The 25,516-nt window shown below is 45.0% G+C and overlaps 1 protein-coding gene and 1 long non-coding RNA gene across 2 annotated transcripts in view; one reads left to right on the forward strand and one right to left on the reverse strand.

The window, feature by feature from the left end:
- The first annotated feature begins 3,649 nt into the window (after positions 1-3,649).
- LOC119443087 (sodium-coupled monocarboxylate transporter 1) overlaps positions 3,650-25,516 on the forward strand; it is a 28,886-nt gene continuing 7,019 nt past the window's right edge. Inside the window, exons 1-10 of the mRNA XM_049663055.1 lie at positions 3,650-3,997; positions 5,682-5,747; positions 7,821-7,975; positions 9,475-9,615; positions 20,313-20,442; positions 21,117-21,215; positions 22,483-22,487; positions 23,855-23,970; positions 24,379-24,446; positions 24,558-24,644. Of these exons, the coding sequence (XP_049519012.1) occupies positions 3,650-3,997; positions 5,682-5,747; positions 7,821-7,975; positions 9,475-9,615; positions 20,313-20,442; positions 21,117-21,215; positions 22,483-22,487; positions 23,855-23,970; positions 24,379-24,446; positions 24,558-24,644 (1,215 nt within the window). The remainder of the gene's footprint in view (positions 3,998-5,681; positions 5,748-7,820; positions 7,976-9,474; positions 9,616-20,312; positions 20,443-21,116; positions 21,216-22,482; positions 22,488-23,854; positions 23,971-24,378; positions 24,447-24,557; positions 24,645-25,516) is intronic.
- Positions 6,097-6,454, reverse strand: LOC125943349 (uncharacterized). The gene is made up of 2 exons (XR_007465760.1): positions 6,307-6,454; positions 6,097-6,201 (listed from the first exon to the last, which is right to left on the reverse strand). It is a non-coding gene; the product is annotated as an uncharacterized LOC125943349 (long non-coding RNA).

Raw genomic sequence — 25,516 nt, forward strand, 5'->3', positions numbered from 1 at the left:
CCACAGCTGAAATATCACCATTGATTTTCTTAAAGCTAATGCTATAGCTGCCTACTTGATCCACTTTACATTTCTTGGTTGATAATATCACACTATATTCTGAGAGTAGAACTTTCTTGTAGCAGTGCTTCTTAATGTTACGTAGCTCCACAACAACGTCTTGCTTTGCACAAGCAACGTTATCTGCAAGAAATTCCTTCAAAGTCGTCTTCCTCTCTTTCTCCAGAGTCTCTTGCCTCTAAGTAGGTGCCGTTACGTTTATGCGCCCGGAAGACTGGTCATCTACTAAAAGGAATGAGGTGATGTGCTCTAATAACTATTTGTCGACTTATTGAAACGATGGCGGCGATGTCCGATACGATAATTGAGATAACGTTTCGTCCACAACACCCACAGCTGAAATATCACCATTGATTTTCTTAAACCTAATGCTATAGCTGCCTACTTGATCCACTTTACATTTCTTAGTGGATAATATCAGACTACATTCTGAGAGTAGAACTTTCTTGTAGCAGTGCTTCTTAATGTTACGTAGCTCCACAACAACGTCTTGCTTTGCACAAGCAACGTTATCTGCAAGAAATTCCTTCAAAGTCGTCTTCCTTTCTTTCTCCAGAGTCTCTTGCCTCTAAGTCCGTGCCGTTACGTTTATGCTCCCGGAAGACTGGTCATCTACTAAAAGGAGAGAGGTGATGTCCTCTAATACCTACTTGTCGACTTATTGAAACGATGGCGGCGATGGCTGATATGATAATTGAGATTACGTTTCGTCCAACGCACCCACTGATGAAATATCACGGTTACTTTTCTTAAAGCGATCACTCTAGAGGCCTACTTGATCAAGTTTGCATTTCTTAGTTGATAATATCAGACTACAATCTGAGAGTAGAACTTTCTTGTAGCGGTGCATCTTAAATTTACTTTGTTTGCTCCACAACAACGCCTTGATTTCAACAAACAAATTTATCTATAACAATTCCTTCAAAGTCGTCTTCCTTTCTTTCTCCAGAGTCTCTTGCCTCTAAGTCGGTGCCGTTAAGTTCACGCTTCCGGAAGACTCGTCATCTACTGAAAGGAATGAGGTGATGTCCTCTAATAACTACTTGTCGACTTAAGGAAAGCATGTGGGCGATGTCTGATATGATAATTGAGATTACGTTTCGTCAACAACACCATCTGCTGAAATATCACGGTTCCTTTTCTTAAAGCGAATGCTATAGATGACTTCTTGAATCTTTACATTTCTTAGTTGATAATATCAGACTATATTCTGAGTGTAGAACTTTCTTGTAGCAGTACTTCTTAATGTTACACAAGCAACGGTATCTGCAAGAAATTTCTTGAAGGTCGTCTTCCTTTCATTCTCCAGAATCTCTTGCCTCTAAGTCGGTGCCGTTAAGTTTACGCTTCCGGAAGACTGGTCATCTACTGAAAGGAATGAGTTCATGTCCTCTAATAACTACTTGTCGACTTAAGGAAAGGATGTGGGCGATGTCTGATACGATAATTCAGATTACGTTTCGTCAACAACACCATCTGCTGAAATATCACGGTTCCTTTTCTTAAACCGAATGCTATAGCTGACTACTTGAATCTTTACATTTCTTAGTTGATAATATCAGACTATATTCTGAGAGTAGAACTTTCTTGTAGCAGTGCTTCTTAATGTTACACAAGCAACGGTATCTGCAAGAAATTCTTTGAAGGTCGTCTTCCACTTTTTCTCCAGAGTCTCTTGCCTCTAAGTCGGTGCCGTTAAGTTTACGCTTCCGGAAGACTGGTCATCTACTGAAAGGAATGAGTTAATGTCCTCTAATAACTACTTGTCGACTTAAGGAAAGGATGTGGGCGATGTCTGATACGATAATTGAGATTATGTTTTGTCAACAACACCATCTGCTGAAATATCACCGCTGGTTTTCTTAAAGCGAATGCTATAGCTGCCTACTTGATGCAGTTTGCATTTCTTAGTTGATAATATCAGACTGTATTCTGAGAGTAGAACTCTGTATGCTCATTTCCTGCATGCATATTTGCTGCTGTACGGATGGCAAGAGCTCAGTAAAGCTGCGACAAAGCAGCTTCTTCTCTTGTCACCTATTTTCGTTGTATCGTGTACACGAAAGACGGAAATAAACAGATTGTTTTTGTCGCATACTATTATTCTACTATTTTTGTCGCACTTGCAGCTTCAGTGCATTCAATGAAGATCACTTTTTTATTTTTCCGACGCATAGTTTACACTCATAAGCACATATCCGCTGAATGTTTTTATAGAAAACTTTCGCTCATCCGACTAAAGGGAAGTAACTTGGATGACGACAACGGCTGCACTGCACTGGAAGGGAGGGCGCGCTCGACCGGTACGTTACCAACAATTAGCCCAGTTCATGCTTCTAACACGAGATTGATAATGTAAATATTACGTTTAATGAAGGGTATAAATTGATGCGACCAACGATACAACTTGGTCGATGCAGCGCAGAAGAGGATTTGGACGTTACGTGCAGGACACTGGACTCCGCAAAGGTACCACAGGCGAGTTACTTGACAGGACACTCACGAAAACTATGCAGTTTCGTGGACACGAGTGAGCAAGGGATTGCGCGCGCGGCATTCTCGGTAGTTTAGGAAGACGACGAAAGGGCGCCTTGCGCGCTCCACTCGTTTCATGCGCCCGACTGGTCGCCACTGCGCCAAGGGAACAAGGACGTCAGAAAACCGCAACTTCCCTGCTGCACAGTCGTAGCTCCTCTAGACTTTGGAGCACCTCTCTCCCCGCACGCGTTCCCTGGCAAAGTTCAGCATGGACACCGCTTTAGGATTCGCAGCGGCCCTGAGCGACACAAGCACGTAGGTGCAGCGCTTCTTCCTCTTTTATATCGCTTTTTGTGTCCATCTCTATTCTTCTTAGACAGAATATGGAAATTTAGATCAGTTTTGGTGTCACGGCGACCAAATGGATTGCGAATAATTATATTGGATGGCTGGACTATAAAGAGATACAGACGCATTTGGCTTGAGGGGGTCACGTATACATCCTGCTTTTATTTCGTGTACCATGCAATGCACGGCGTTTACTGCATTTACGCACGGTGACTACAATAAGCGACTACAGCATAATAATGTAATGAAGAAGGCGTCTGCTTTTATTGCCGTATCGCCCTTACACACATTCCCCCTACGTTTATGTGTAGAGATTCTGAAGGCCATCCTGTCCTTTGAAGTACTTGTAGTACGGCAGATGTTATAAGTACAGTCACATCTCTAGTCTTCATTATGCCACGTCAGAGCTCACTTGAAACTCGAGTCGTCACTTGAATCAGTCGTTGAGCACAAGGAGGGTACCTATCGGAGGGAGGAACACCTACACTTCACTCCCAGAGGCGCTGTTCGAGTGGCGTCGTTATTATTTGAAGTCAATGATTTTTTTTTCGTGACTGTTATTCGCAAAATGGTATTTAATTTATAACAACACTTTATGTCACAGATTCTTGACCGTCCCTTTCATCTTGTGCGTTCATGCCCTAGACCTGGATGAACTACACTGAATAGCTTCGTTCTGTCGACGAACTTCCTGCGCAAAGATTAGTCAGGTATATATAAACTGCGAGAACTATATCCTCGTGTAACACGCTGCAGCCTCGGGATGACGTCTTCATTGGTGAGCCGATTCACGATCTGGGACTACCTGGTGTTCTGCGGCATGCTCGTCGTGTCCTCGGCCATCGGCGTCTACTGCGCTTTCGTCGGCACCAAGAAGGTGTCCACCGACGAGTTCCTGATGGGCGGCCGCCAGCTGAGCGCGTTTCCCGTGGCGCTCTCCATCCTGGCCAGCTTCATGTCAGCCATCACGCTGCTCGGCACGGCCTCCGAGGTGTACCTAGCGGGCACCCAGTACGTCATCATCTGCGTCTCCTACTGCTTCGTCATCCCGGCCACGGCCTACTTCTATATGCCCGTCTTCCACCACTTGCAGCTGACCAGTGCCTACGAGGTGAGCACACGTTGCTATACAGTCGGGTAGTGCCGCGATCGCTTCGCACACTTCACGCACAAGACCCGAGTTGTGCTCGTCCTACAGCACTTTGCACCAGTAGCGCTAAAGGCGATTCCTATGAGTCGAGGCAACAGTTGCTTTCGCTTTGCTTTACAGAAAAGAAACACGATGCTCCGCTGATTTCATCAGGTGCACAATAACGTATTATCTTGCAATATACGGATCTCTAGTGGAAATCGTACCAAGCTTTAAAACATTAAGAATATTTTTATCAAAATATGCGATAAAGTACACATATTGACCCCGTGCAAGCTAAGCTGTCGCAGTTAGTTGGACTAATTTTTCGAAACCGCAGTGTTCTACCAGGTAGCATCATGAAACTTATTTATAACACTTTGTTTTAATATAGGTTACACTTTTGCCATATGGTATGGGGAACAACGACACAAGTCAACCTCCAGAAGTTATTACAAAAACATTTTTACGAGCTATAGATGATGTTTTCAATTACACCCACACTTCTCCTTTGTTCCGCAAGTAAGATATTTTGCAAGTCTCTAGGATTTATGATTATAGAATTTGCAAAACCTATAAGCAAGATCTAATAAATGGCACAACCCTTCTGCGGCGGCTGGCTTATCTGGCAGCAAACATAGCCGTGTATCCCACACTAAATAATGAACCTTGGAATGTGCGAACATACAAAACAACATACGGCCAACAAACGTTACAAGTTACCCAGACTAGTAAATACATTACACGGAAAGAAACTTCCTTCAGAGACCCTAACTTCATAGAATTACGCATTAATTTCAAACCCCCTTAATATCTTTGTGTCTTACCACTGTCACTGTCTGTAGATGTGACATTAGTTTCGTTAGGTTTTTTTTTTTTTTCGTTGCCGCAACTTAAACCGTCTTTTTTTTTTTTTTCCTGAAACTGTCGCGATTCAATATGTACTTTCGCATTGCTAAGAGCTTTCTGTACGCTCACTGCGATTTATGTAAACTTCACGTAGCCGTGCTGCCGCTACATTGTGGGGGCCGGTGGCTTCATCAAGCTGCCTATGTCGGCAGCTTTTTCCGCTGGTCTCCAGCATCATGTATGTTTCATGCGAATAAACTTATTATTATTATTATTATTATTATTATTATTATTATTATTATTATTATTATTATTATTATTATTATTATTATTATTATTATTATTATTATTATTGGAAATTGGGATGCTCTCGATTATATTGCGGTTGCATACCCGTGCTAGTGCTGAAGTGAGACAAACAGGGCGTGGACGACCACCACGATATTTCCCTCTACCTTTTCGTCAAATTGCGTCGTAAGCATTTACAAACTGCGTCATTTACAGACGTAAATTTTTGCAGGATCGGTGATCACCTGCTGTTAACTCTGCTTTTAACCGGTAGTATTCGCATTACGAGTTCAACGCGAAGGAGTGTAGGGATAAACTTTATGAGGATCGTCAATCTTACTTGAAAGAAAAACCTGCACGGACCCGATGTTACTCCAGATAATGAAAGTACAGCAATACAGTTTGACAAGATTATGCTATTTCACGAGCCTAATAGCAGTTTTATTGAAAGTAAACGTTAATAACGATTATTTCAGAGCACGTGTAATTTGTGAAGCATTTACTTCCTTCTTCCCTTTATCTGATATAGTACCTCGAAATACGCTTCAACAAAGTTATACGATCCATGGGAAGTATGACATTCTCCCTTCAAATGGTAAGTGCTCACAATGTCCCATTCATGAAATTGTTAATTACATGCATTAAATCCATGCTTTTTTATTATTATTCTTTTCAGTTGATATATATGTCAATCGTGTTGTACGCGCCTGCACTGGCACTCTCTCAAGGCAAGTTCAAGCATTATTCGCTGTTAAATTAGATTATCTACTTTGCTGATTTCATTAACAATATGGACAACAAATTAGTGCAAAAATGCAACCACGTACGAACGCCGTTCCCGACAGCAGTGGCAACAATATGTACTTATGGGTGCTGTTGCTGAGTGGGAAAATAAGCGTTTACATTTGCGGTACAAACTCAATGACGCGCTTTCGTTACAGGTATATATACGGGTACTATAAGGTTTAATTAAAACTGCTCTAAATGCATGTTTGGAGCAGCTATCGCAGCAAGCTATGATTGGGCATTTGCTGCCTTCCTCGTACTGCCTTGTGCAAAGACATTACACCACATCACATAATAAGCAGATACGTTGACTTAACAGCGTCAACGTTGTTAAGTCAACGTTGACAACATTGTCAACGTTGACAGACGTCATCATCTGACATAACACCACATCACATAATAAGCAGATACGTTGACTTAACGCAAAAGCTTGCCATGTCGCAGAAAGAACTAGCTTAACAATGATACACGACACAGAAAACTATCCGCCATTGTTTAAAAGAAAGTCGAGCCATCGCCTTACCTGCCGTTGCAAGTAGTGGTTCTATAGAGTCTCGTTGCTACATAATCTCGTTGTTACAGATGTTGCTGGGCTGATATATATGCTCGCATGCCTGTCCACTCCGGCAAAGTAGGTACTTGAATGCATTCGCCGTGGCAACATACAAAGCAGTACCGTACCCCACGAGTGTAGCCAGTACCTAAATGAGATGCCGAATGAGCGTTGGTTAGCATTGATAATAGGCGCTGCTGTGGTACTTTAAATCTGTCAGACAAGTACAGTAAGTAGACCGTGCGTTTGTTATCTGCTTTGTTAATGAGTATAATCAGGAGCTAGCTAAAGACCACCACTGACACCTCACGACTTACTGTGCACAACTGTCTGCTCCTGCGCAGTAACCGGCATTTCCACCTGGACATCGGTCTTGTCTATAGGAATTGTTTGCACTTTCTACACGAGCATCGTGAGTAACTTATGCACTTTACGCGGCGCTGTTAATTACGGGGAGGGTGCGTGGGTTGGCACCAAATTTGGACAGCCTGCATGATGTCATTGGGGCATTTTTTCACAACCTTCGATATTTAACATGATAGTGTGCATATTTCACGTCTTAGCGAACCGAATTTGAACTTCGAGATTTTGAAAAAGTCGTCAGCATGTAAATCATAGTACTGCGTAATTCCGCGCTAATATGGCAGGCTGGAGAAGTACACGAGTGGTGACGTCGCCCTATGGAAGTGCACTTTTCTGCCATCGTAGTTACCCGCGTCTACATTGGTTACTGCCTGAAGTATTCGCAGTTAAAATGTAAGGAGCTGTCACTATATAAAGATTTTTTTTTACATCACTGCCCACTACAAATGGCCAGAGATTAGAATTACTCATGCGAAGGGTCCCCAGTGTGTGCGTCTTAATTACTCGTATTCTCCGTATTCTCCAGAATGATATTCGGCCCTCTAGCTGAATGCAACAGACATGCTAGATGCTGATTTTCGTTTTTTTCGTGTTTTTTTTATATTTCAACTGTTTTTTTTTTTTACGAATTGAAAACTATAGCGAAAGACCATTTGCAATGCTCAATAACGGTAGCCTCTTCTCGTGCTCCTGCGGAAGAGTTATTTTTTTTTTTTTTTTTTTTTTTTTTTTTTTTAGCAAGGCGATTTCTTGTGAGCCTGCAGTCGTTGATGTGAAACATCTCTTCAGAGATATTTCCTTATCATCGGAGGCATGCAATTGAACTCAAATCAGCGTCTAACTCTTACATCGTTTTGCAGTTTACTGTCATCATGTTTAGTGTTGTTATAAATAATTTTTATCGTTTTTGTTTATAGTATAATGAATGTTATTCCGGTTGTGCACAAAGTGTTTCCTTACCAATAGGGCGGCATGAAGGCTGTCGTGTGGACGGACGTCTTTCAAATTGGGCTAATGTTTGGATCCATGATCATGGTCGTCCTGCGAGGGACTATCGACCTCGGTGGACTCGGATACGTCTTTGACAGGGCGTCCGAAGGTGGACGTCTGGAATTTTTCAAGTGAGAAATTTTCAGCACTGTGCGCTACATACTAGTACTGGCATGGATACGTTCCTGTTTAAATGCCATGTACGGGCAGTAAGACTCGTTACGTCTTGAAAGCGCGTCGCTTAACCCCAAGCAGCTATCGATGTGTGAATGTCGAGGCGTGCTTCTATGGAAACGAGAACGATGCTAAACGGCAACCTACTTAGAGAGACGAAATCCTAGCTCATCTAAATTTTAAATGGGACAGCTATACAGCAAGCGGAGTGTTTAGGTTTTCTGTAGACACCTTTAGTGTGACGAGAGTCACGATGATAGGTAATATACGAAGCTTATTCTAGCTGTCTGATTGCATATGTTATGGAAATAATCTGGAACGCCTTTATTTGATTTCTTCAATGTTCTTGTAACTTCTCGGTTGCAGTATATCTCATAACCATCACACTGAACTTTATTAAAATCTCGCAGAGAAAACAGGCTCAATCCACTAGAGCCAGGACTACCGACGGTATAACACTAAATAGCTATCTTTGAGCTCGCTTTGAAATGCTTGTTTATGGACCAGCCGGAGAGCTCTGTACGAATACTCCAAGAAACTCTGACCACTCATTAAATTCCTTGCTACTTCCTATGAGCGGAACAGTATAAAAATATATCGAATACTGCCTGGGCAGCCATGACTGTTAACCCTAAACCAATCAGCGCTCGTACCTGACATTAGGATCGAAGGGAGGGATGGATGGCTTTGGAAGTTGGGAAGCACGTTTACCAGCGCCAGAGGACGAGACATGTGAAAGGAGGCCACAAGACAAGCGCTAAATCAGACACTCGGATTACACACTGAGCACGAACGATGACACGCTGCGCAACTGGGTACTTCTCACCGGTCTTGTCATTCCGCCAATGGTATAGACGTTCCGCGGCACGCCATCACCGCTGGCCAGGATACACATACACCTTAGCTAAAAAAATCCGGGGACATCTAAGCAGTTTCATCAGTTGGTAATGCGAAAGCATTAATGTCCAATTAAACGGCGCTGAGCAGTCCTTCTTCGAGTTTCACGCTGAGAGTAATGTACCATAGAGGTACGTGCTGCCCAAGCCCGCAGCAGCAGCAGGTGTTGCGTGAGGGGAAAGGGCATCGCAGCGACGCACCGTCACCCTCGCTCTCGGCACGAGCACTCCTCGACAGAGCAGAGCCAACGCCTCGTGAGCTATCGCTGAAGGAGGTGTTCCCTTTCACCCGCTCTACTCCGTCGAGGCGCACCTCGTGACGTGGCGTCGCAGACAATGGGAACTCCGTCGATGCGCGCTCGTGTCGTGGCGTCGCAGTCAATAGCAATGCGAGTTTAGGTGCAAAATAGCTGCCGTTTCGCGGCTACATATGACAGACGCCGGCTTTCTCGCACAATGGCCATTTGACGCTTTCGCATCAGAAAGGCGAGCTATTGAGTGTCGCTCATGGGTGACACACGAGAACGGCCGCGTGCGCTCTATATACACCCGCCCTGCAGCTTCAACCCCAACCCGACCGAGCGGCACACAGTGTTCGGCATGACCATCGGCGCCTACTTCACCTGGATGTCAGTGTACGGCGTCAGCCAGGCCATGGTGCAGCGCTACCTCACCATACCCACAATTCAGGGCGCACGCAAGTGAGATGCCATCTTCCCCGTTCTTTTTTTTTTTTTTTTGCACCTCTTCCAAGCATTACAAAAATTTTCCATTTTTACGGGCATGTCCATATGCCTTTCTTGAATTCCGAGAAGTTTCCAGGTTCTTTTCAAAAGCTTTTCTGGTAGCTAGATGTTTGCCAAAAAAAAAACTGCTTTATTTCAAAGACTTAAGTTGTCAGCATTTCGGTCTTTAGACGGGAATAAGGCAAGCGCTAAACAAAAAGAAAAAAAGACATAGCATAGCTAAAGAAATAAATAACGCATCACGCAAAATATTCACGACTACAAATACAAGCAAGAATTTACACCGTTTTACGTTGATAATCCCATTGTCTATAGCGTCGAACGTCGTAAAGGTAATAACGCCGTAGATGAACATTTTTAGTCGAAGAAAGGACATTAGTCCTTCGTTCATTTATGCGCTTATCAAAACAGCTCGTTCTCAGCATTCCCATAATTTAGCGAGGGACATTTAATATTCTTGATAGGAAATTCTTTCAAGAATCAAAATCTATTTAAATATGTGATCTGTTCAAAAATTAATCATTCATAACTGCATTCCACAATTAAGAATGTTAGTTTATTATTACTAATATCATTAGGTGAATAACTGCAGTTTGCTAACTTTGAACGTGTCGTGTCAACTGTTACATAATAGCTAGGTGCGCTGAAATACACTGTACGTTACGCTGCGTTGAGTCCAATTTAGGAAAAACAAAAAAAAAAGACTCCAGCGTCAGATCGAGTAGGAATGAAAGATCCGCGATAAGTGTTTGCAAGCATTGCAAATAACTGTTGTTGCTGTTTACAAGCATTGCAAATAACTGCTGTTCAGATTGAATACGACGAAGCAAGTGCTCACAGGAGTGAACCAAGCGTTGCAAATAACTGCTGCGTTCGGACTAACTACGACGAAGCAGGTGCTCACAGCGGTGTGGACCTAGCCGTGCACCGAAAGCAGCAAGGGACTGTTGCACGCTCTCACATTAGATGCGATCGAACATTGTCTTAAGCACGGTTTGGATGTCACCCAGCCACTCAAACGTTCAAGAAGTCGCACAGTTATTGTTAAGAAATGGGACGATGATACGTACGTCGTCTGCTTGGTCGAATGTGGCTGCCAGCATATTGTAAATAAACAAAAACATTAAATCGGATGGCTGATAACATGCAACGATGTCGTTTTAGAGCGCAGCTCTTAATGGGCCGTTCCTGCGGTGAACGTTGGCGGCGGCGTAACCGAGCGAACGAGCACAACAGAGAAAGATGAGATACGATCCGCGAACGGCGGAGACCAATGAGAGCGGCCTCTTCAGTGACGTGCGCGCGGGAAACTGGTTTCATGCGGACCCGCCCGACCGCTCGATGCGTACTCGTATCCGGTTCTAGCCGGACCGCTTGTTTCGTACAATCGTCTGCTCGCGTCAGCTCTCGCGAGCGCTTTTTTGGTTTGCTTGGTTTGGTCTCGTTCGCGCTTGTTTCGATTGTCATGGTTTGCAATTGTTTTGTAATCTGATTGTATGCGCGACGCTAACTGTGTACTACTTTCTGGAAGCCAAGCGGCACCAGCGATTACACTGGAACCTCCGACGAGTCGTGTATAAAAGCCGACGCGTTTGACCGGCAGATCAGATATACGACGATTGCCGACTATGCGACATGTCTTTCTCAAATTCTTTGCCTCAATATATCGCTAAATAAAAACACGTATAGAGCTGTGCTCAAATTTCGCGTTAGGGAGTGTCGTAATCGTCGGTTAATTTTTTGTACTAAGGGTTAACGATAACGTTTCCACAACCGTTAGGAATATAACAAGACGAATGACCTGCCAAGGAATTTCAGAAACGTTTAAATATCAGAGGGGAAAATGATGAGCTGGCCCACGAGTGAGCGAAGCGACGGGCTGGTGCAATAGATTTAAGGAAGTATCCCCGCACGCGAATTTGTGCCAAGCTACGCGTATGTAGCAATCAGGAAATGTTTAATATTTTCTTGCATTGTCGAGACATGCCCCCCTGTTAATAAAGCTATACTTCCAGTCGTCGTTTTACCAGCACAATTATCGATGTCTGGTCTTAATAATAATAATCAAAACGCTCTGGTCCAGCTTTTAACCAGCAAATTCCTCTACCAAAGAAGACTTAGTTGCAGCATGTTGGTTTTATTTTGTCTACAAGCAGGGCTGTATACTAACTCTTTGAAGCTAGCGTCACTGCGAGATTAACTATTGAAGGTTCGCACGGAGACATCTTGCATCGTCATTCACAGTCCAGGGAAAGTTGAAAGGGATGGTATACATGTGGGGAAATGCGACGCGCAGTGTGACGCCGTGACCACTGTTATCTTGGTCCAATGGCCACTATTTCCTTGTCCAATGTCAGCGCTTGGAGGGATGCCTGAACAGTTGAAATTGCTGCATTGCACAATAAATGTTTAGCAGGGGTCGCCTCACAGTTTCATTGACCTCACGAAGTCAATGCGCACGTTGCTCTGAATTTAGTTTGAACAAGTGGAAGCAGATCAGGGTATTATACTAGTCTACAGGCTTCGAAGAGGACGTAGGTACTGGAATATATAACGACAGTGTCATTCGGAGCGTTGTATGAACATTAGGGGCGTTGTATGAACACCGGTGGCATTTAGAATAGCTGTTGATGTTTTACTGGTTGTCGAAGCGGTCATGTCATCATTGGGAGATCGCTCACTTGCTGCTGGTCTATGTAAGCGCTCGCACCTCATAGCAGTTCTTGGTGTGGCTTGGTAGAGTCCTGGCTTTCAAGATAGGCGGCCTAGTGTAGCTGAGATATCAGAGAGAGCCTTGGAATTCAGAAATCGTTAGAAATCCATCAAGAAAAAATCGCAACCAACTTTTGCAAAAAAAATCTGACCCAAGCTATTCTGGAGTGGTCGTTTCTCATTGTCTTAAGGGAAGCAGAGAGAATAGCCTCTAACGGCGACTTCGACCTACAGGCAGCAGTCCGTAACGTCTATTAACTGCGCAGGTAATTTTGTAATGCCAGCCAAGAACATGTCTTCGAATTCGTATGTTACATGAAAACTCGCTGCTCTTGCTATTTAACAGGTTTGAAGATTAACCAAAAGATATCTCATAAAGCAGTTTCTATAAAAAAAATTGCTAGTCTCGACCAATATATGTTTCCATGGAAAAAGACAAAATGCAGACAAATTACATTTAGCACAGAAATAGCAGGCGCAGACGTGATCATAAAGTGGTATTCGCGCATACTATAATCTCTCTCTCTCTCTCTCTCTCTCTCTCTTTTTTTTTGGGGGGGGGGGGGGGCGACGAAGATTTTTGACAAATGCAGGGTCAAACACAACCTGCACGTAGCCACCTTCGGTATTTGTTGTGCGCATCATAATTTTCTGATAATAACAGATCGTAATATAAAAATCACAAGACGATATAGTTACGCAGCATAGCGAAAACAAGATTGACAAGCGAAAAATAAAATGCGCTAACGCGTGAATAACTAGTCGGGGGGAAAACCAGTTGACGAGCGCAATATGAGATAGAATTAGGTCCCAAGTGTCTTCGGCAAATACCAACTGGAAACACGAGTATAATTTTAGAGCGCTTGGTGCTGGAGCGTAAAGATCCAGCAAGGCCGACCTATATAACTAAGATTACTAAATGTACGGGTAGGCGCGCTGCTAAAGATAATAGTTTATTTCTTAAATTATCTGACGACTTTTTGCTTTTACAAAGCATTAAGCGAATTGGATTCCAACTTCGATAGTAGTAGTAGTAGTAGTAGACATTTATTCAGCCAAAAATTACAGGCCGAGCATATCAACCGCCTGGGCGGCAAGTCTACGCTGTTCTTCTTCCTCTTCAGCGCCAAGCCAGTCGAGCCAGGTGATGATGGAAAGGGAAGGGGGAGGATATGAATGCGATTGCTGAGCAGCGGGGCAGTAGAAAAAGCAATGAGCTATAGGTCCGCATATGTAGAGGGGCAGTTGGGACAGCTGGAGTCGACTCGATAACGATAGAGAAACAGACGGGAGGGGGTACAACTTCATACAAACCGAAAACGTTTGCGTGTAATGTAGTTCTGTCCTAGCGCTCCGCGTTCGGCCCGTCCCTTAAAATGATACTGGGCTGGTTTACTAGGGCTGGTGAATGCGACTGCGTCTTCCCGCACTGTGAATACAAGTACGCAGACTACGATGATCCTGCAAAACCGCATTTATGACGACGGTTCATGCAGACACCTTCTGACTATATATAGTAATTTCGCTAGTGTTGTCTTTTTTCTAGAAGAAATGAGCCCGCTTTCCAACGTAACAGATATTCAATATTTCGGCAACGCTTAACTGCGCAAAATTATCCGCAATTCTCAGTGAATCGACAGATTTCGGTCCTTGAAGCTGGTAGCGCACACGTCGAAGTTTTTGCGAAGTCGTAGCGCTATTCTAGTTACGTCGACATAACACCAATCACTTCAATAACGTCAACTTCAATTTACAAGTATTCACGATTCGGTGATGGGCTTCCAGAAGACTTCCTGCTGCTTGAGTATGCTGACGGCCGCTGTCACTTAACCACGGCGAAAACGTCACTCAAAACGGCCGACCGCTATGTACAGCTCCGCTAATTATATCATTGTAGTAAATTCATCTTGCCGCTGTACAACCTTGGTATGGTAGGAGCCCTGCCAGGAAACCAAGATCGTGGTAAACGATTTCAGTACATACATTCATTTGATAAATCTTCACAGTGAAAGCGCCTGAGCCTTAGCACCTGAACTGGAGATCGATATGAAGAATCCTGCAGCGCACCTTGAAGTACATCAAGATGACGACGTAGAACATGCCGGGGAAAAAAATCATTTGCATTTCAACATTTCTCGGCGAAAGTAATTCTACCAGCCGGAGTGGCTCAGTGGCGACGGGATTCTGCTTTCGAGCACGAGGTCGTGGGTTTGATTCCCCGCCGCGCCTGCCACATTATCACGTGGGTGAAAGGTAAATGCGCTCGTGTATTTGAATTTAGGTGCACATTGAAGAACCCCAGGTGGTCGAGAAAAATATAAATCCGTTGAGAACAGCGTTCCTTGTAACCCACTGCACATGTTTTTTTTTTCTTGTTTTTTTACATTACACCCCACAATTAAACAATGAAATTCTAGCTTTTTGCAGGCGTTAGCGCCTCCTGCGAAGGGTCTGCATTATCTGGGTCGTCTCTTAGTACACGTTTAGGAATAATAGCCGTATTGTCGCCGGTTCGCCTATGCAGGCAACAACATTCTGTACAATGCGGTTCTCGGCGAAGCTAGCCGTGCAGACGAACAACATTCGAAGCTAGAAATTTCCGTTGTTGCGAGCGTTATATAGGGCAAGGTGGTGAATCCACGACTTTAGGCATGAGAGGCTAAGGTTATAGTGGACCTCACCACTGCCCAGAATACGCTTCCATGTGCTTCGGCATTAATAACCACGCTTTTGCTGGTCGATGAAATTTTTCCGGCAGATCGTATAAGCAAAATACTCCAAGCTTGATACCGGTGAGGGATACCCCGATCTATAGGCACGCCTAGTGATGGATTTCTCGCAGTGTCGGAGAAGGTGTTCAAGGAGGCGCTGCAGCATAGTGTACCATGTGATCAAAGCGTGGTAGTGGGAGGCATGCGGAAGGGGGGTAAAATATTATTCTGCCCCAAGAGTTGCAGTTATATTCTTATGGGTTTAAGTCGCTATTCTGCGACTGTGTAACGTGCAAGCGATTTCGCAGCATACATGGATACTACTTGGGCACTTTGGTTTGCTTTCATTGCCACTGTACAGAGTTCCTTCCTAACAGTGCGTATCCATTGGCAAAGGCTGAAGAAAATTGGAACATTTCTGCTTAATAATGTAGCGCAGTATTAGCTATCGGTCAACTTATGTGCCAGCTACACTAGTGGGCACCTATTGGTTGCGTTGATGCCCCGAGTAAGGCAGTTAGGCTGCGTGGAGGTTCTTCGTCCTTGGCGAAGCCTGCTTCATACGAATGATATTAATGCGGGCACCGTGGTGAAAGAGGTGGTCACCGCTTGGTGGTCGCCGACGGTAAAGACAAGCACGCGTGCACTACGCCGTTCGCGAGAGCGTTCCAGTGAAGCATTGCTCCAGTCACTGCCCACTCGAACATGCCGAGGTTGACGACGGAGAACGCCCAGTCCTGCTGCTACCACCACCACACACCTCCTCCATGTCGGCATCTCCTGTTCGGGAACCCTTCATTTGGACGGCTCACCCGGACCACAGAGAACTTTTCAGGTGGAAGATGCTGCACTTGTCGCGCACCAGACCAGCACTTTGACAATGACCAAGTCCATGTGCGCGTGCGATGGGCAGAGGGCTCACACTCCAGCTCCGTTCGCCTTCAGTCAGTGCGAAACTGCACCTTCCGTTCCATTTCGGGCAAGCTTATAGCCCGTGTTAAACAACGTACATTCCCTTTGCAATGTTTTCAGGCCACTGTGAGCTGCGGTGGAGAGCTGCTGCTGCTAAGCCCCAGCTGGTTCGTGTGCCATTAATGCCACTGCAGAGTTATGGCACTTGAATACGTTCTCGCTAGCCAGGACTGCAATGCTCGGATCTACTTATAAACTGGAGACGAAGATGTGCGCAAGGTTTCTTAATTAATGTAATGCAGGAAAGCGCATTTTGATTCGCTACAAATTTTGGAAATTGAGAAGCACGCAACACAGGTGGATATAATATTAACAAGCAGGAAGCGATCTTACTGTAAAGTTGGCAGGAGCCGATTTCGTTCTGGCAACGCACAGAGTGGCAGAGTTGCAACTCTCATGCAGTTCCCGACCAATATGTCACAGCAGAAGCTGGCGTCGTGCCAGCCAATTCACCATCGGAGGCCCATTTGTCGAGTCTGGACACCACGCTGATCCGGCGCGTCTGAGCGTGCATGTAAGCAGGAACGCCTTCGATGTAGCAATGGTGGTGTTGAGATTGGTAACCACAATCCCGTGCTATATACCCGAGCCGCATGCGTCTGCTGCCAGGTGACGACGACGACGTCCAATGTCGATACAAATCATCTCGCCAGGGGCTTCTCTCACGATGCCTAAGCGTGTACTCGCTGATGCTGTAGTTTCGAACACTCTGGCGCGCGGTGTGGTTCATGCGGCCTTGGATTAATTCACCGCCGAAAATGACCACCACAGACGCAGTTGCATGCGAACAGGCGCTCCAGGCAGAGACTATTCTTGTCTAGGAAGGCTGTTTACGAGGGCTACCTACCAAGTTGTATTTCGTGAAGTGCTTGGAGTCGCTGTGATGAGCATGCAAGTTCCCTTCAGTATAACAAAATAAAGTTCGAGTCGAAACCAGTAAACAGTGCACAACTAGTTTTCACAACAACTCATAACAAATAAATTGAATCGTTACAATGTCAGGCTCCCCTTACGACTCGTGTCGTACTAAGCGAAACAAAAGCATACGGAAGGCAACACAGATGTCGGCGACGCAGCTTGCGCACCAATTATTGGTTCTTATTACCCCTGATCATCCCTGGGAGACTACGCTAATACAATGATTTGCACCCTTGCGATGACGTTACAGTAGACATTTAGATGTGATTGTTTGTTCATACAGGTACTGGACATAAAGAAGTTGCAGAGAGGTTGACAGTCTGTGCCATTTAACTGGCGATACAAAAACGCTTACGATAGAATGAAATTTTAACCGATGTTTTATACGAATATGTTGAAGTATATACTCCAGGTTATCTTGGTTAAATAACTGCATTGTCTGTTAAAGGTTGTTTCCCAGTATAATATTATGGCTAGCGTTCCGTAAATTTTTAACAAATATAAATGAGCTGTATAGCGATCTAGTCTTTATTTCACTTCAGCGTTTTCATAGCTTTCTTTAAGGGCTGTCTAAATCCGCTCGATTACTCTGAGGGGAGGAGACCAATAGGGCCCTAACCCAATCACCTCTCTGCAACCAGTTTAATAAATGTTTTTCACCACCACCTGAATCACTCACAACTCTCAAAGTATTTAAACTGCTGCTCTCGACACAATGGTTTAGAAGGCGTACAGAAACGTTTAGACGACAACAGAGGTAGTCGCATATTTATAAAGCATTGCATATATGTGCTCTAGAAATAATAATTACACATAATCAGAAATGCGAATTTTCTCTTACCTTTCCCCCTAGAAGCATTACGTTCAGCCCAGTGAAACTAAATATGCGTATCATTGTTATATTGTCATGCCTCATGATGTCTTTCTTTTGCAAGTGTCAATTTTACTTCGAGCAAGACCGTTCTCCGATGAATCGCTTGTTTATATTACAAGATCAAAATCCCGGATGATCACGTTGAGCTCGATTGAAATCTGAAAATAATGAAAGCATGATATCACGACGGGCACAACGGTTAGGCACACTATTTCTAACCATGTCTGCCATTTAATCTTCAACTGGACTCCGCTTCACTAAAGGAAAGCTGTCTTTCCCCACACAAAGTCTAGCACTGTAACTACGAACGTCAGAGACAAGTGCGAAGCTTCGTTTGGATGACAAAATTGCGCAACAGTTTTACGTCTTGGGTGTCTAGTGCCGCAGTATAAACGACGCCAGCGAGCGGCAGGTAAATATGAGCCGAGTCCACTTCTACAAAAATTCCAAACGTTGAAACTCTTCTTACTTCACACTTCTTCGAACGCCCTTGAAATGTCTGCCATATACGCAGCTATTACATTTACCGAGTGCAACACTCGTTTAATTTCGCAGCTTTTACTGCTTTATATTTTAATTTGTGATCACGTGCTGTGTATGAGTGGAAAACCGATTGACGAAGTCTCCGACTCGTCCACAACTACGACGCACGGTGCGCTTTTAAAGCGAATAGCTTTCATTTGCTCTTTCGGCCGTTATTGTGGTAGGTCGCTAGTACGACGGTAGGTCGGACTTGGGATAGGGAAGGCAAGGAAACGCGCCAAAGGAAAGGGCGCGTGCTCTCGGGCAACAGAGTTGTGAAGAGGGGCACGAAGGGAAGGGAGCGGGGAGGGGGCATCATGCTCTCGCGGCGGAGAGGGGCGAGAAGGGGAGAAACGCACTGTCGCTCGTTAGCTCGCTCGCTCGTTCGTAGCGCGAAGGTGAGGGAAAGGGCGCGTGCTCTTAAGCAAGCGAGTGGCGGGGAGGAACCGGAGAGAAGAGGATTTGGCGCTGAGCCGTGCTCCCTCAAGGGCTGCAGAAGATAGCGCCAACCTTTCCTTTTCCAAACGAACCACTTAGTAGAAGAGGAGGGGAGGCTGTCACTATAAAAAAAAAAAAATAGTTCGTTCGTCGCACGTCTCGCTGGCCGCCCGATGGTGGCCAGCCCATCGTGGACGATGCGGCGGACGAGAACTTATAGCGGATTCTTGCCCACGAAAAATACACGCCAGGCGCAGGCGAGCGTTCCGTCGAACGCTGCGGCGTTGACGCCGACACACCGTGAAGAGCAATAAGTTCACGCGCGTCGTTGGGTCTTCACGGCTGTCACGCAGGGACTCCGGGAAAGCTAGGGAAGGCGCCGAGGGAACGCGCGTGCTCTCAGGCAACCGAGTTACAGGGATGGACGGGAGAAGAGGAGGGCTCGCTCGCTCGTTCATTCGTCCGTTCGTTCAGTCTATTGGCTAACACTGACAATCAATCGATGGTTTCTGCATAGTTTCTTTTTTCCTGATACGTGTTTGCTGACCCCGAGTGTAAAAGAAAGAATAACTATGAGTGCGTCTGTGAACAGTGCCGAGAGGGACCACTGGTCGTCATAATAAACCGACCTCGTGATTAGCTCCAAGCAAATATTATTTTTATGAAAAACGTATTGCCCCTATATGTTTTCTACATATGCCAGCAAGTTTAAAATTGCATGTTCCTCTTTCATAATAATACAGGAAATGCGAAGTATAATGTCCCTGTCTTTAAGAGGTTTGCTTTGAGGATTTCGATTGTGATCAGTTGGCCAACTGAATTACTTTGCAACCTTAACTGCGTGCAGCCAAAAGCGTTAGCCACTCGGACTCGGCGACAAGATGTGCGGCACTTGGCAACAGCACAGTAAGCGAGACAATTCAGAGCACGCACATTCACAGCGGTGAGCACGACGGCGTATAACTGTAGCATAAGGTTGATAATTTCCTTAATCACATCCGGGATCCCCTTCGCTAGGCTATTCTAACAGGGCTTTGTTGAACATAGGCTAGAGAGTCGCAATGTTTTGGTCTGTCACGTTAATTTCAGTTTATCAGACATTAACGTTCACGTACACATAAGTGAAAACTACCCACGACGTAGTTTAACGGCGATTCGTTCCTTATAGCATTTATGAACAGTCCTCGGGCATACGTTTAGTGAAAGTATAGCTCAGAATTTACCCGACATTCAGAATTGGATTTATGCTGCTTCTGCCTAAGTACAATGCTCGCAAAATTAACACGACGTACTCCGTGGACTTATGAAAGCAACCGAACACAGCCCAGCAGCCCAAGCTTAAAATGCTGCGACATTTTCAGAAACGTGCCGAACATTAGGCCCGGATGTACACTCCCCAGACTCCGATATCTGCATCTACCTTTTTCACAACAGTTGTCTCTAGCCTCCTATTAGTTGTCACAATGGAAGGGATTGATATTGCTTCGTACAACTGCTTTACGCAGGGCTATCTGGATCAATCTTCCGGGCCTCTCGTTCCTGATGCTCACCTGCGCCATGGCGGGCCTGGTCATTTACGCTCGATACCACGACTGCGACCCAATCATGACCAAGAAAGTTAGCTCACCAGACCAGGTGTGCGCGCTCGGGTACAACACCACGAGTAGGCAGGCTGCGGCAGTGAACGTTCATAAGCGTTGTGCGTTGTGGGTAGAGCTTTCTGTTCCCCGTGCACTCGCATCGAATCTCTCTATTCATACCCCATGAGATGCCGCACAGCTGCCCCAACAACAACGTACACAGAGCAAAAACAATTTCACAAGGAACGCACCCCTGTAGGCTTGTTACCGTGTTATGTCAACCGAGCGTTTGTTAGTGTACGCCAAAATACTGTTGAATTTTTCCTTGCACAGTCGCCGTCGAGCTGCTACAAAACCTCGTGTTATTCTGTGCGATTATTTATTTTTCGTGAGCATTGATGGGGTAAGTAGTGACATTAACTTAGTGAAGAAGCGTTGCAAATGCTTATATGAGAAAGACTGCACTTAGCAACAGATATTTAGAAGCAGTTAGAGCAGACTGGAGGACTTCATCTCAACGTTATACTGATATCCAGCTAAAACGTCCTCGCATGAGTACCAATTTATTACCAGCAAAATATTACGAAAATTAATAGGAAAAGGACCTACGCAGTAGTTAGCGTCATATCCACGTAACGAACCACATTTTACAGCCTGATGACCAACATGTCAAATTGCAGAAAGCGCCGTCATGCGGGCCATAGAACTTAATTTTCCTCTTGTCTCCAGCTCCTTCCTCTGTACGTCATGGACGTCCTGGGCAAGTTCACGGGTATCCCTGGACTTTTCGTCTCGGGCATTTTCAGCGGAGCACTCAGGGTACAGCTTGCTATATTCTAAAGCCGTGTCCACGTCATCATGTCGTCAGGCCGTTATCAAAGATGCGGTCACTATCTGAACGTCATTAAATTGGGACGGACCTCCTCTTACTATACTACACCACTTAGAAGACAAAAGAACATGCGGAGTGAAGACAACGCAAATTAAGGTTTCATCACACAGCAAATGAAGGAAAAGTTAAGCTTAGCATCTATAGTTGGGCTTCTGAAGCGTAACAACTCAAAACTCCTGGACCACTGTTGTGCGAATCGACGAAGCCGCATCTGTCCCAGATGTTTGACACGTAATGATAAAAATTTACACGAGAGTGAAAGCGGATTGAAGTGGGCGTTTGGCGGGCACTTAATTTTGGAATTATCTGTAGCTTAACGTATATAATCACTGTAATCTGCAAATATTAACCTGTGGAGACCAATATGGGAGTTACGTTTAAAGAGACCTAAGAATGAGAAACATAACATAGTGACCTAAAGGGAAAACTACACGCGCAGATCCAACGCCATGTTGGAATCTAAATGATGCAAAGGTTGTGCGAGTTAACGACGTAGCAACAGTATAGTGGATGACACCAGCAACAGCTAGCCAGCTAGCATGAGCACATGCGATGTAAGGCGCTTACCGGTAGAATAATGTTGACGAGAGGTACATGCACTGAGAAGTGCGATAGATATATAAATATCGTACATTTCAGGCTTTATATCCCTTGTGTTAAAGTAGCACATCAAATTCTGGAGGATTGGCCAAGAATGCGCAGTGTTATATACCTAGTGACACATGCCCAATGCCTAAGTTGGGTGTTCGGACAGTGGCGCATATCCAGTGAACAAAGTTGTCTACTAAGCCAGATAACCGCAAGTTGTCTATCCGAGGACTCATCCAAAGGTTGTCTACTTGGCAAGACAGCAGGTAGTACATACCAAGAGAGCCATGTTTTCCATATATACCCACAAATACATACGGCGATGAAAATAAGACGAACGCCAAACCCCGGGGAAGATAGCGTGAACTGTGGATCGGATGCGCGTAGCTGATAATATAGTAAAGATAAGCGTTGAGCAGGTTATAGAATGCGTAGTGCAGATAACGAGCGGTCTGTCAGAGTAGCAGAACGGACACCAGGGGGAAAAAACGCCGCAGAGGACGGCATAAAGCTAGGCGGTGTGACGAAATTGGGAACCTTACAGACTAGTCGGCTGACATCAGGCAGGGGTAATTAGAGTTTAGTCGTAGTGACCTTTGTCCTTACATTGGACAGAAAAGGTGCCTGATGGACGTCGGTGACTGCATACGAAAAAAATGAAATCTAGTTGAGGAATACAAAAGAAAATCTGTAAAGGCAAAATTTCGGGATATAGGGGAAGCTGGGTTGACGCACGCAAGGGGTAAATGAAAATCTCTAAGACAGGCTTCTGTCGTGTTGTCAACTTAGCCTGACAGAGCTCTCGCTTTGGCTTCAGTCATGGGTGGATTGAAGAAAAACGTCAGTTCCTCCTTTACGACCTCTCTCGGGACAAGGAGAGCTTTCAGTGTACATCACTCGACGTGGAGTGTGGGCTGCGGGAAGTTGCTTTGTGAATGAAGGACAGCGAGTTTTTACCGACGTGGTGGAGTATGTACCGTCATGGTGGAGGCTGCGGTGTCAATGCACCTTTACCCTCATTGTGTCGTGTTTTAGTGGCCACTCCCCTCCCTCCTTCCACGAAGATTACAGGAAAATCGACGGTACACATTGGCTTTATGAACTACACAAGTTAAAGGGACGCTAAAAAACTACACCAAGATTAGTTTGGCGAAGCAGTTTATTAAGAATCGCTTTGAATTTATTTGATGACACAAGGTTGGCCATTAGCGGAGGAAATGAAAGGCAAAGTGTCCCTTTTGTTAAATTCTCGTCCCAAACGGAGCTGCTTGGTATGTTGGTATGACATAACCAATTTCTTAGGATTCTTCTTCCTTCTTTTTTTTTTTCTTTTTTTTTTTTGCTTGGTATTTGACGCAGTTTACAGTGAGAAGATTCATCGAAGTTCATTAGGCTGTCCTTGGGTTGTACAAATCTCATAACTTACGGAACCGACGCGGGAACTTCGTGCACGTTTTTTTCATTTCTGCTCCTTTCTGGATTACGAGGCTCAGTAAACGGCAAGACGCTTATCGTATTCCGGGAAGTATAATTTACCAATCCCGCTTAAATTATTTTTACTCTTCATTGCGCCTATAACTGCGTTCTGCATGCGCTGACCTGCTACTGCAAGGTCGTAATGCTGCACTCTCATACCATTGCACGATCGTATCACTTCCTCGACTAATGCAGCAACGGATGAGGTGGAAAGGTGGGTGCCATCTACGCGCTTAAAACGTGCACCATTGTTTGCTTTTCACCTCTTTATAGGAGACAAAGAAATCGGATCGTGTAATGATAACAAATCGTATCGCTTCGTCAGCACGTATTCAGCGTCGGGTGGCTTTGAGAAAATATTACTATATAAGGCACCGTCAGCGCCTTCACTCGTATGTACCTGTGGCACAGTGAACAAACGAAGCTTGTCGTTTGCTAAACGCGGTCACCCGTTTTCTTTTTATTATTATTATTGCTTCATCACCTAATAGACATTTTCTTTTGTGCACAGCACCGTCTCCTCCGGAGTCAACTCGCTGGCAGCTGTTACCCTCGAGGACGTTGTGAAATGCTACATCGTGGAAGATATGACTGATCGCTTCGCCACTACGCTGACCAAGTTCCTGGGTACGACTCCTCGACATTATCTTTCACCGTCTCTATACGACCTTCGTAATCAACACCGATGTAAATGCGAGTTTTGACATTATCTGTCACACTTCCATGTAGGTAAAGGTTCAAAGTTTATCTTGTCGGGCATGTTCTGAATATGCATTGAACATCGAGTATATCGCTTAAATAGAAGTGCGTTTACGAAAATTCGATAGTGCACATCGCGCAGCTCTTCCAAGCGCTGGAGAAAAATATCTTACATTGACCGTGCTCGCCTCACGGTTTCTTTATTTTTAACACGCCAACCAACAGTTTAAACGAAGTTTTTGGTTCCTAACGAGGCTGTAAAAGGCAGCTGCGAAACATTTTCAGGAGAGCTGCTCACTTTTTTTCTCTCGCCTACCCCTTTATGTGAACTCGCAGCGCTGACGTTTGGGTGCACCGCCATTGCACTGGTCTACGCCGCGCAGAACATGGGCAACGTCTTACAGGCAAGAAATCGCCTGTTATACTACTAGATGGGACATGCAAAGTGTTGCTGATGAATTCTCGCATCGACTTCAGTTACGTTCTAACCTACGACCTTTTGGTGTCCATTTCAGGCTGCTCTGTCAATTTTTGGCATCGTCGGAGGACCACTGCTGGGAGTTTTCACCCTCGGCATATTTTTTCCCTTTGCAAATAGCATCGTGAGTGTCTTAAACATTTGCAGCTATTTCCGACGTAACTTGCGCCGATAGGATTGCTACGTACGGCTTTCATAATGTGACGCTATACGAAAAATGTCAACAGTCTAGCACACACATACCCGCATACCCGCATGCACGCACACAAGCACACGCAGCAGAAGACACTGCACACAGACCTTCCCTGGCGTGTCACTTTTCATAAAAGAGACTCCCACAACTTGAACATTACTTGGAGATGTCTATTGGAACAGAGCTACGGAGCATTAACAGCCTAATAATGGACAAGTGCAAGAATTGTAGAACTGTTGCAATGGGTTTCCTCTTCCATCTCTCCTTGGAATGACTGCTGGAAAATTACGCTCCCCCACCCCCTTCTTCACCATCCGTTCCCTCTGCTAGCTTTCCCATCGAAATTACGGTATGAAAAGAGAAGTTCAGACATGTCGCGAGCTGACCCTGCGATGATGACAATCTTGAAGTACCATAGCAGGGATGAAACATACCATTAAGCGAGTCCTACTCAATATGCAGAGACCAGGATTCCTATTACGGACACTGTTACTGTCGAATTCGCCATCTCGTCAGCTCTGATTGACCCGCATGGTTGTTGTGGCTTCTCTGAATGGCTTATTAAGAACCCATAGGCTCAGTATCAAGGGATATGTAGCAGTGGCGGCTGACCTCGTCTTTAATTGCTTCACAACTCCCCCTCCCCTCCCCCCACCGCGAATTCCACGCCGCAGCGCCGACAGACAACTCGCACATTTTGCTAATTTGTTCAAATGCGCTTGACGCTGTAATTTTCCGCCAGGTCGGAGGCTCGACCTTTGGTGTTCTCCATAAGTCTAGGTAGTGATCACAAACGTATTAAG

The sequence above is a fragment of the Dermacentor silvarum genome, chromosome 2, assembly GCF_013339745.2.
Source record: "Dermacentor silvarum isolate Dsil-2018 chromosome 2, BIME_Dsil_1.4, whole genome shotgun sequence".
Taxonomy (NCBI): domain Eukaryota; kingdom Metazoa; phylum Arthropoda; class Arachnida; order Ixodida; family Ixodidae; genus Dermacentor; species Dermacentor silvarum.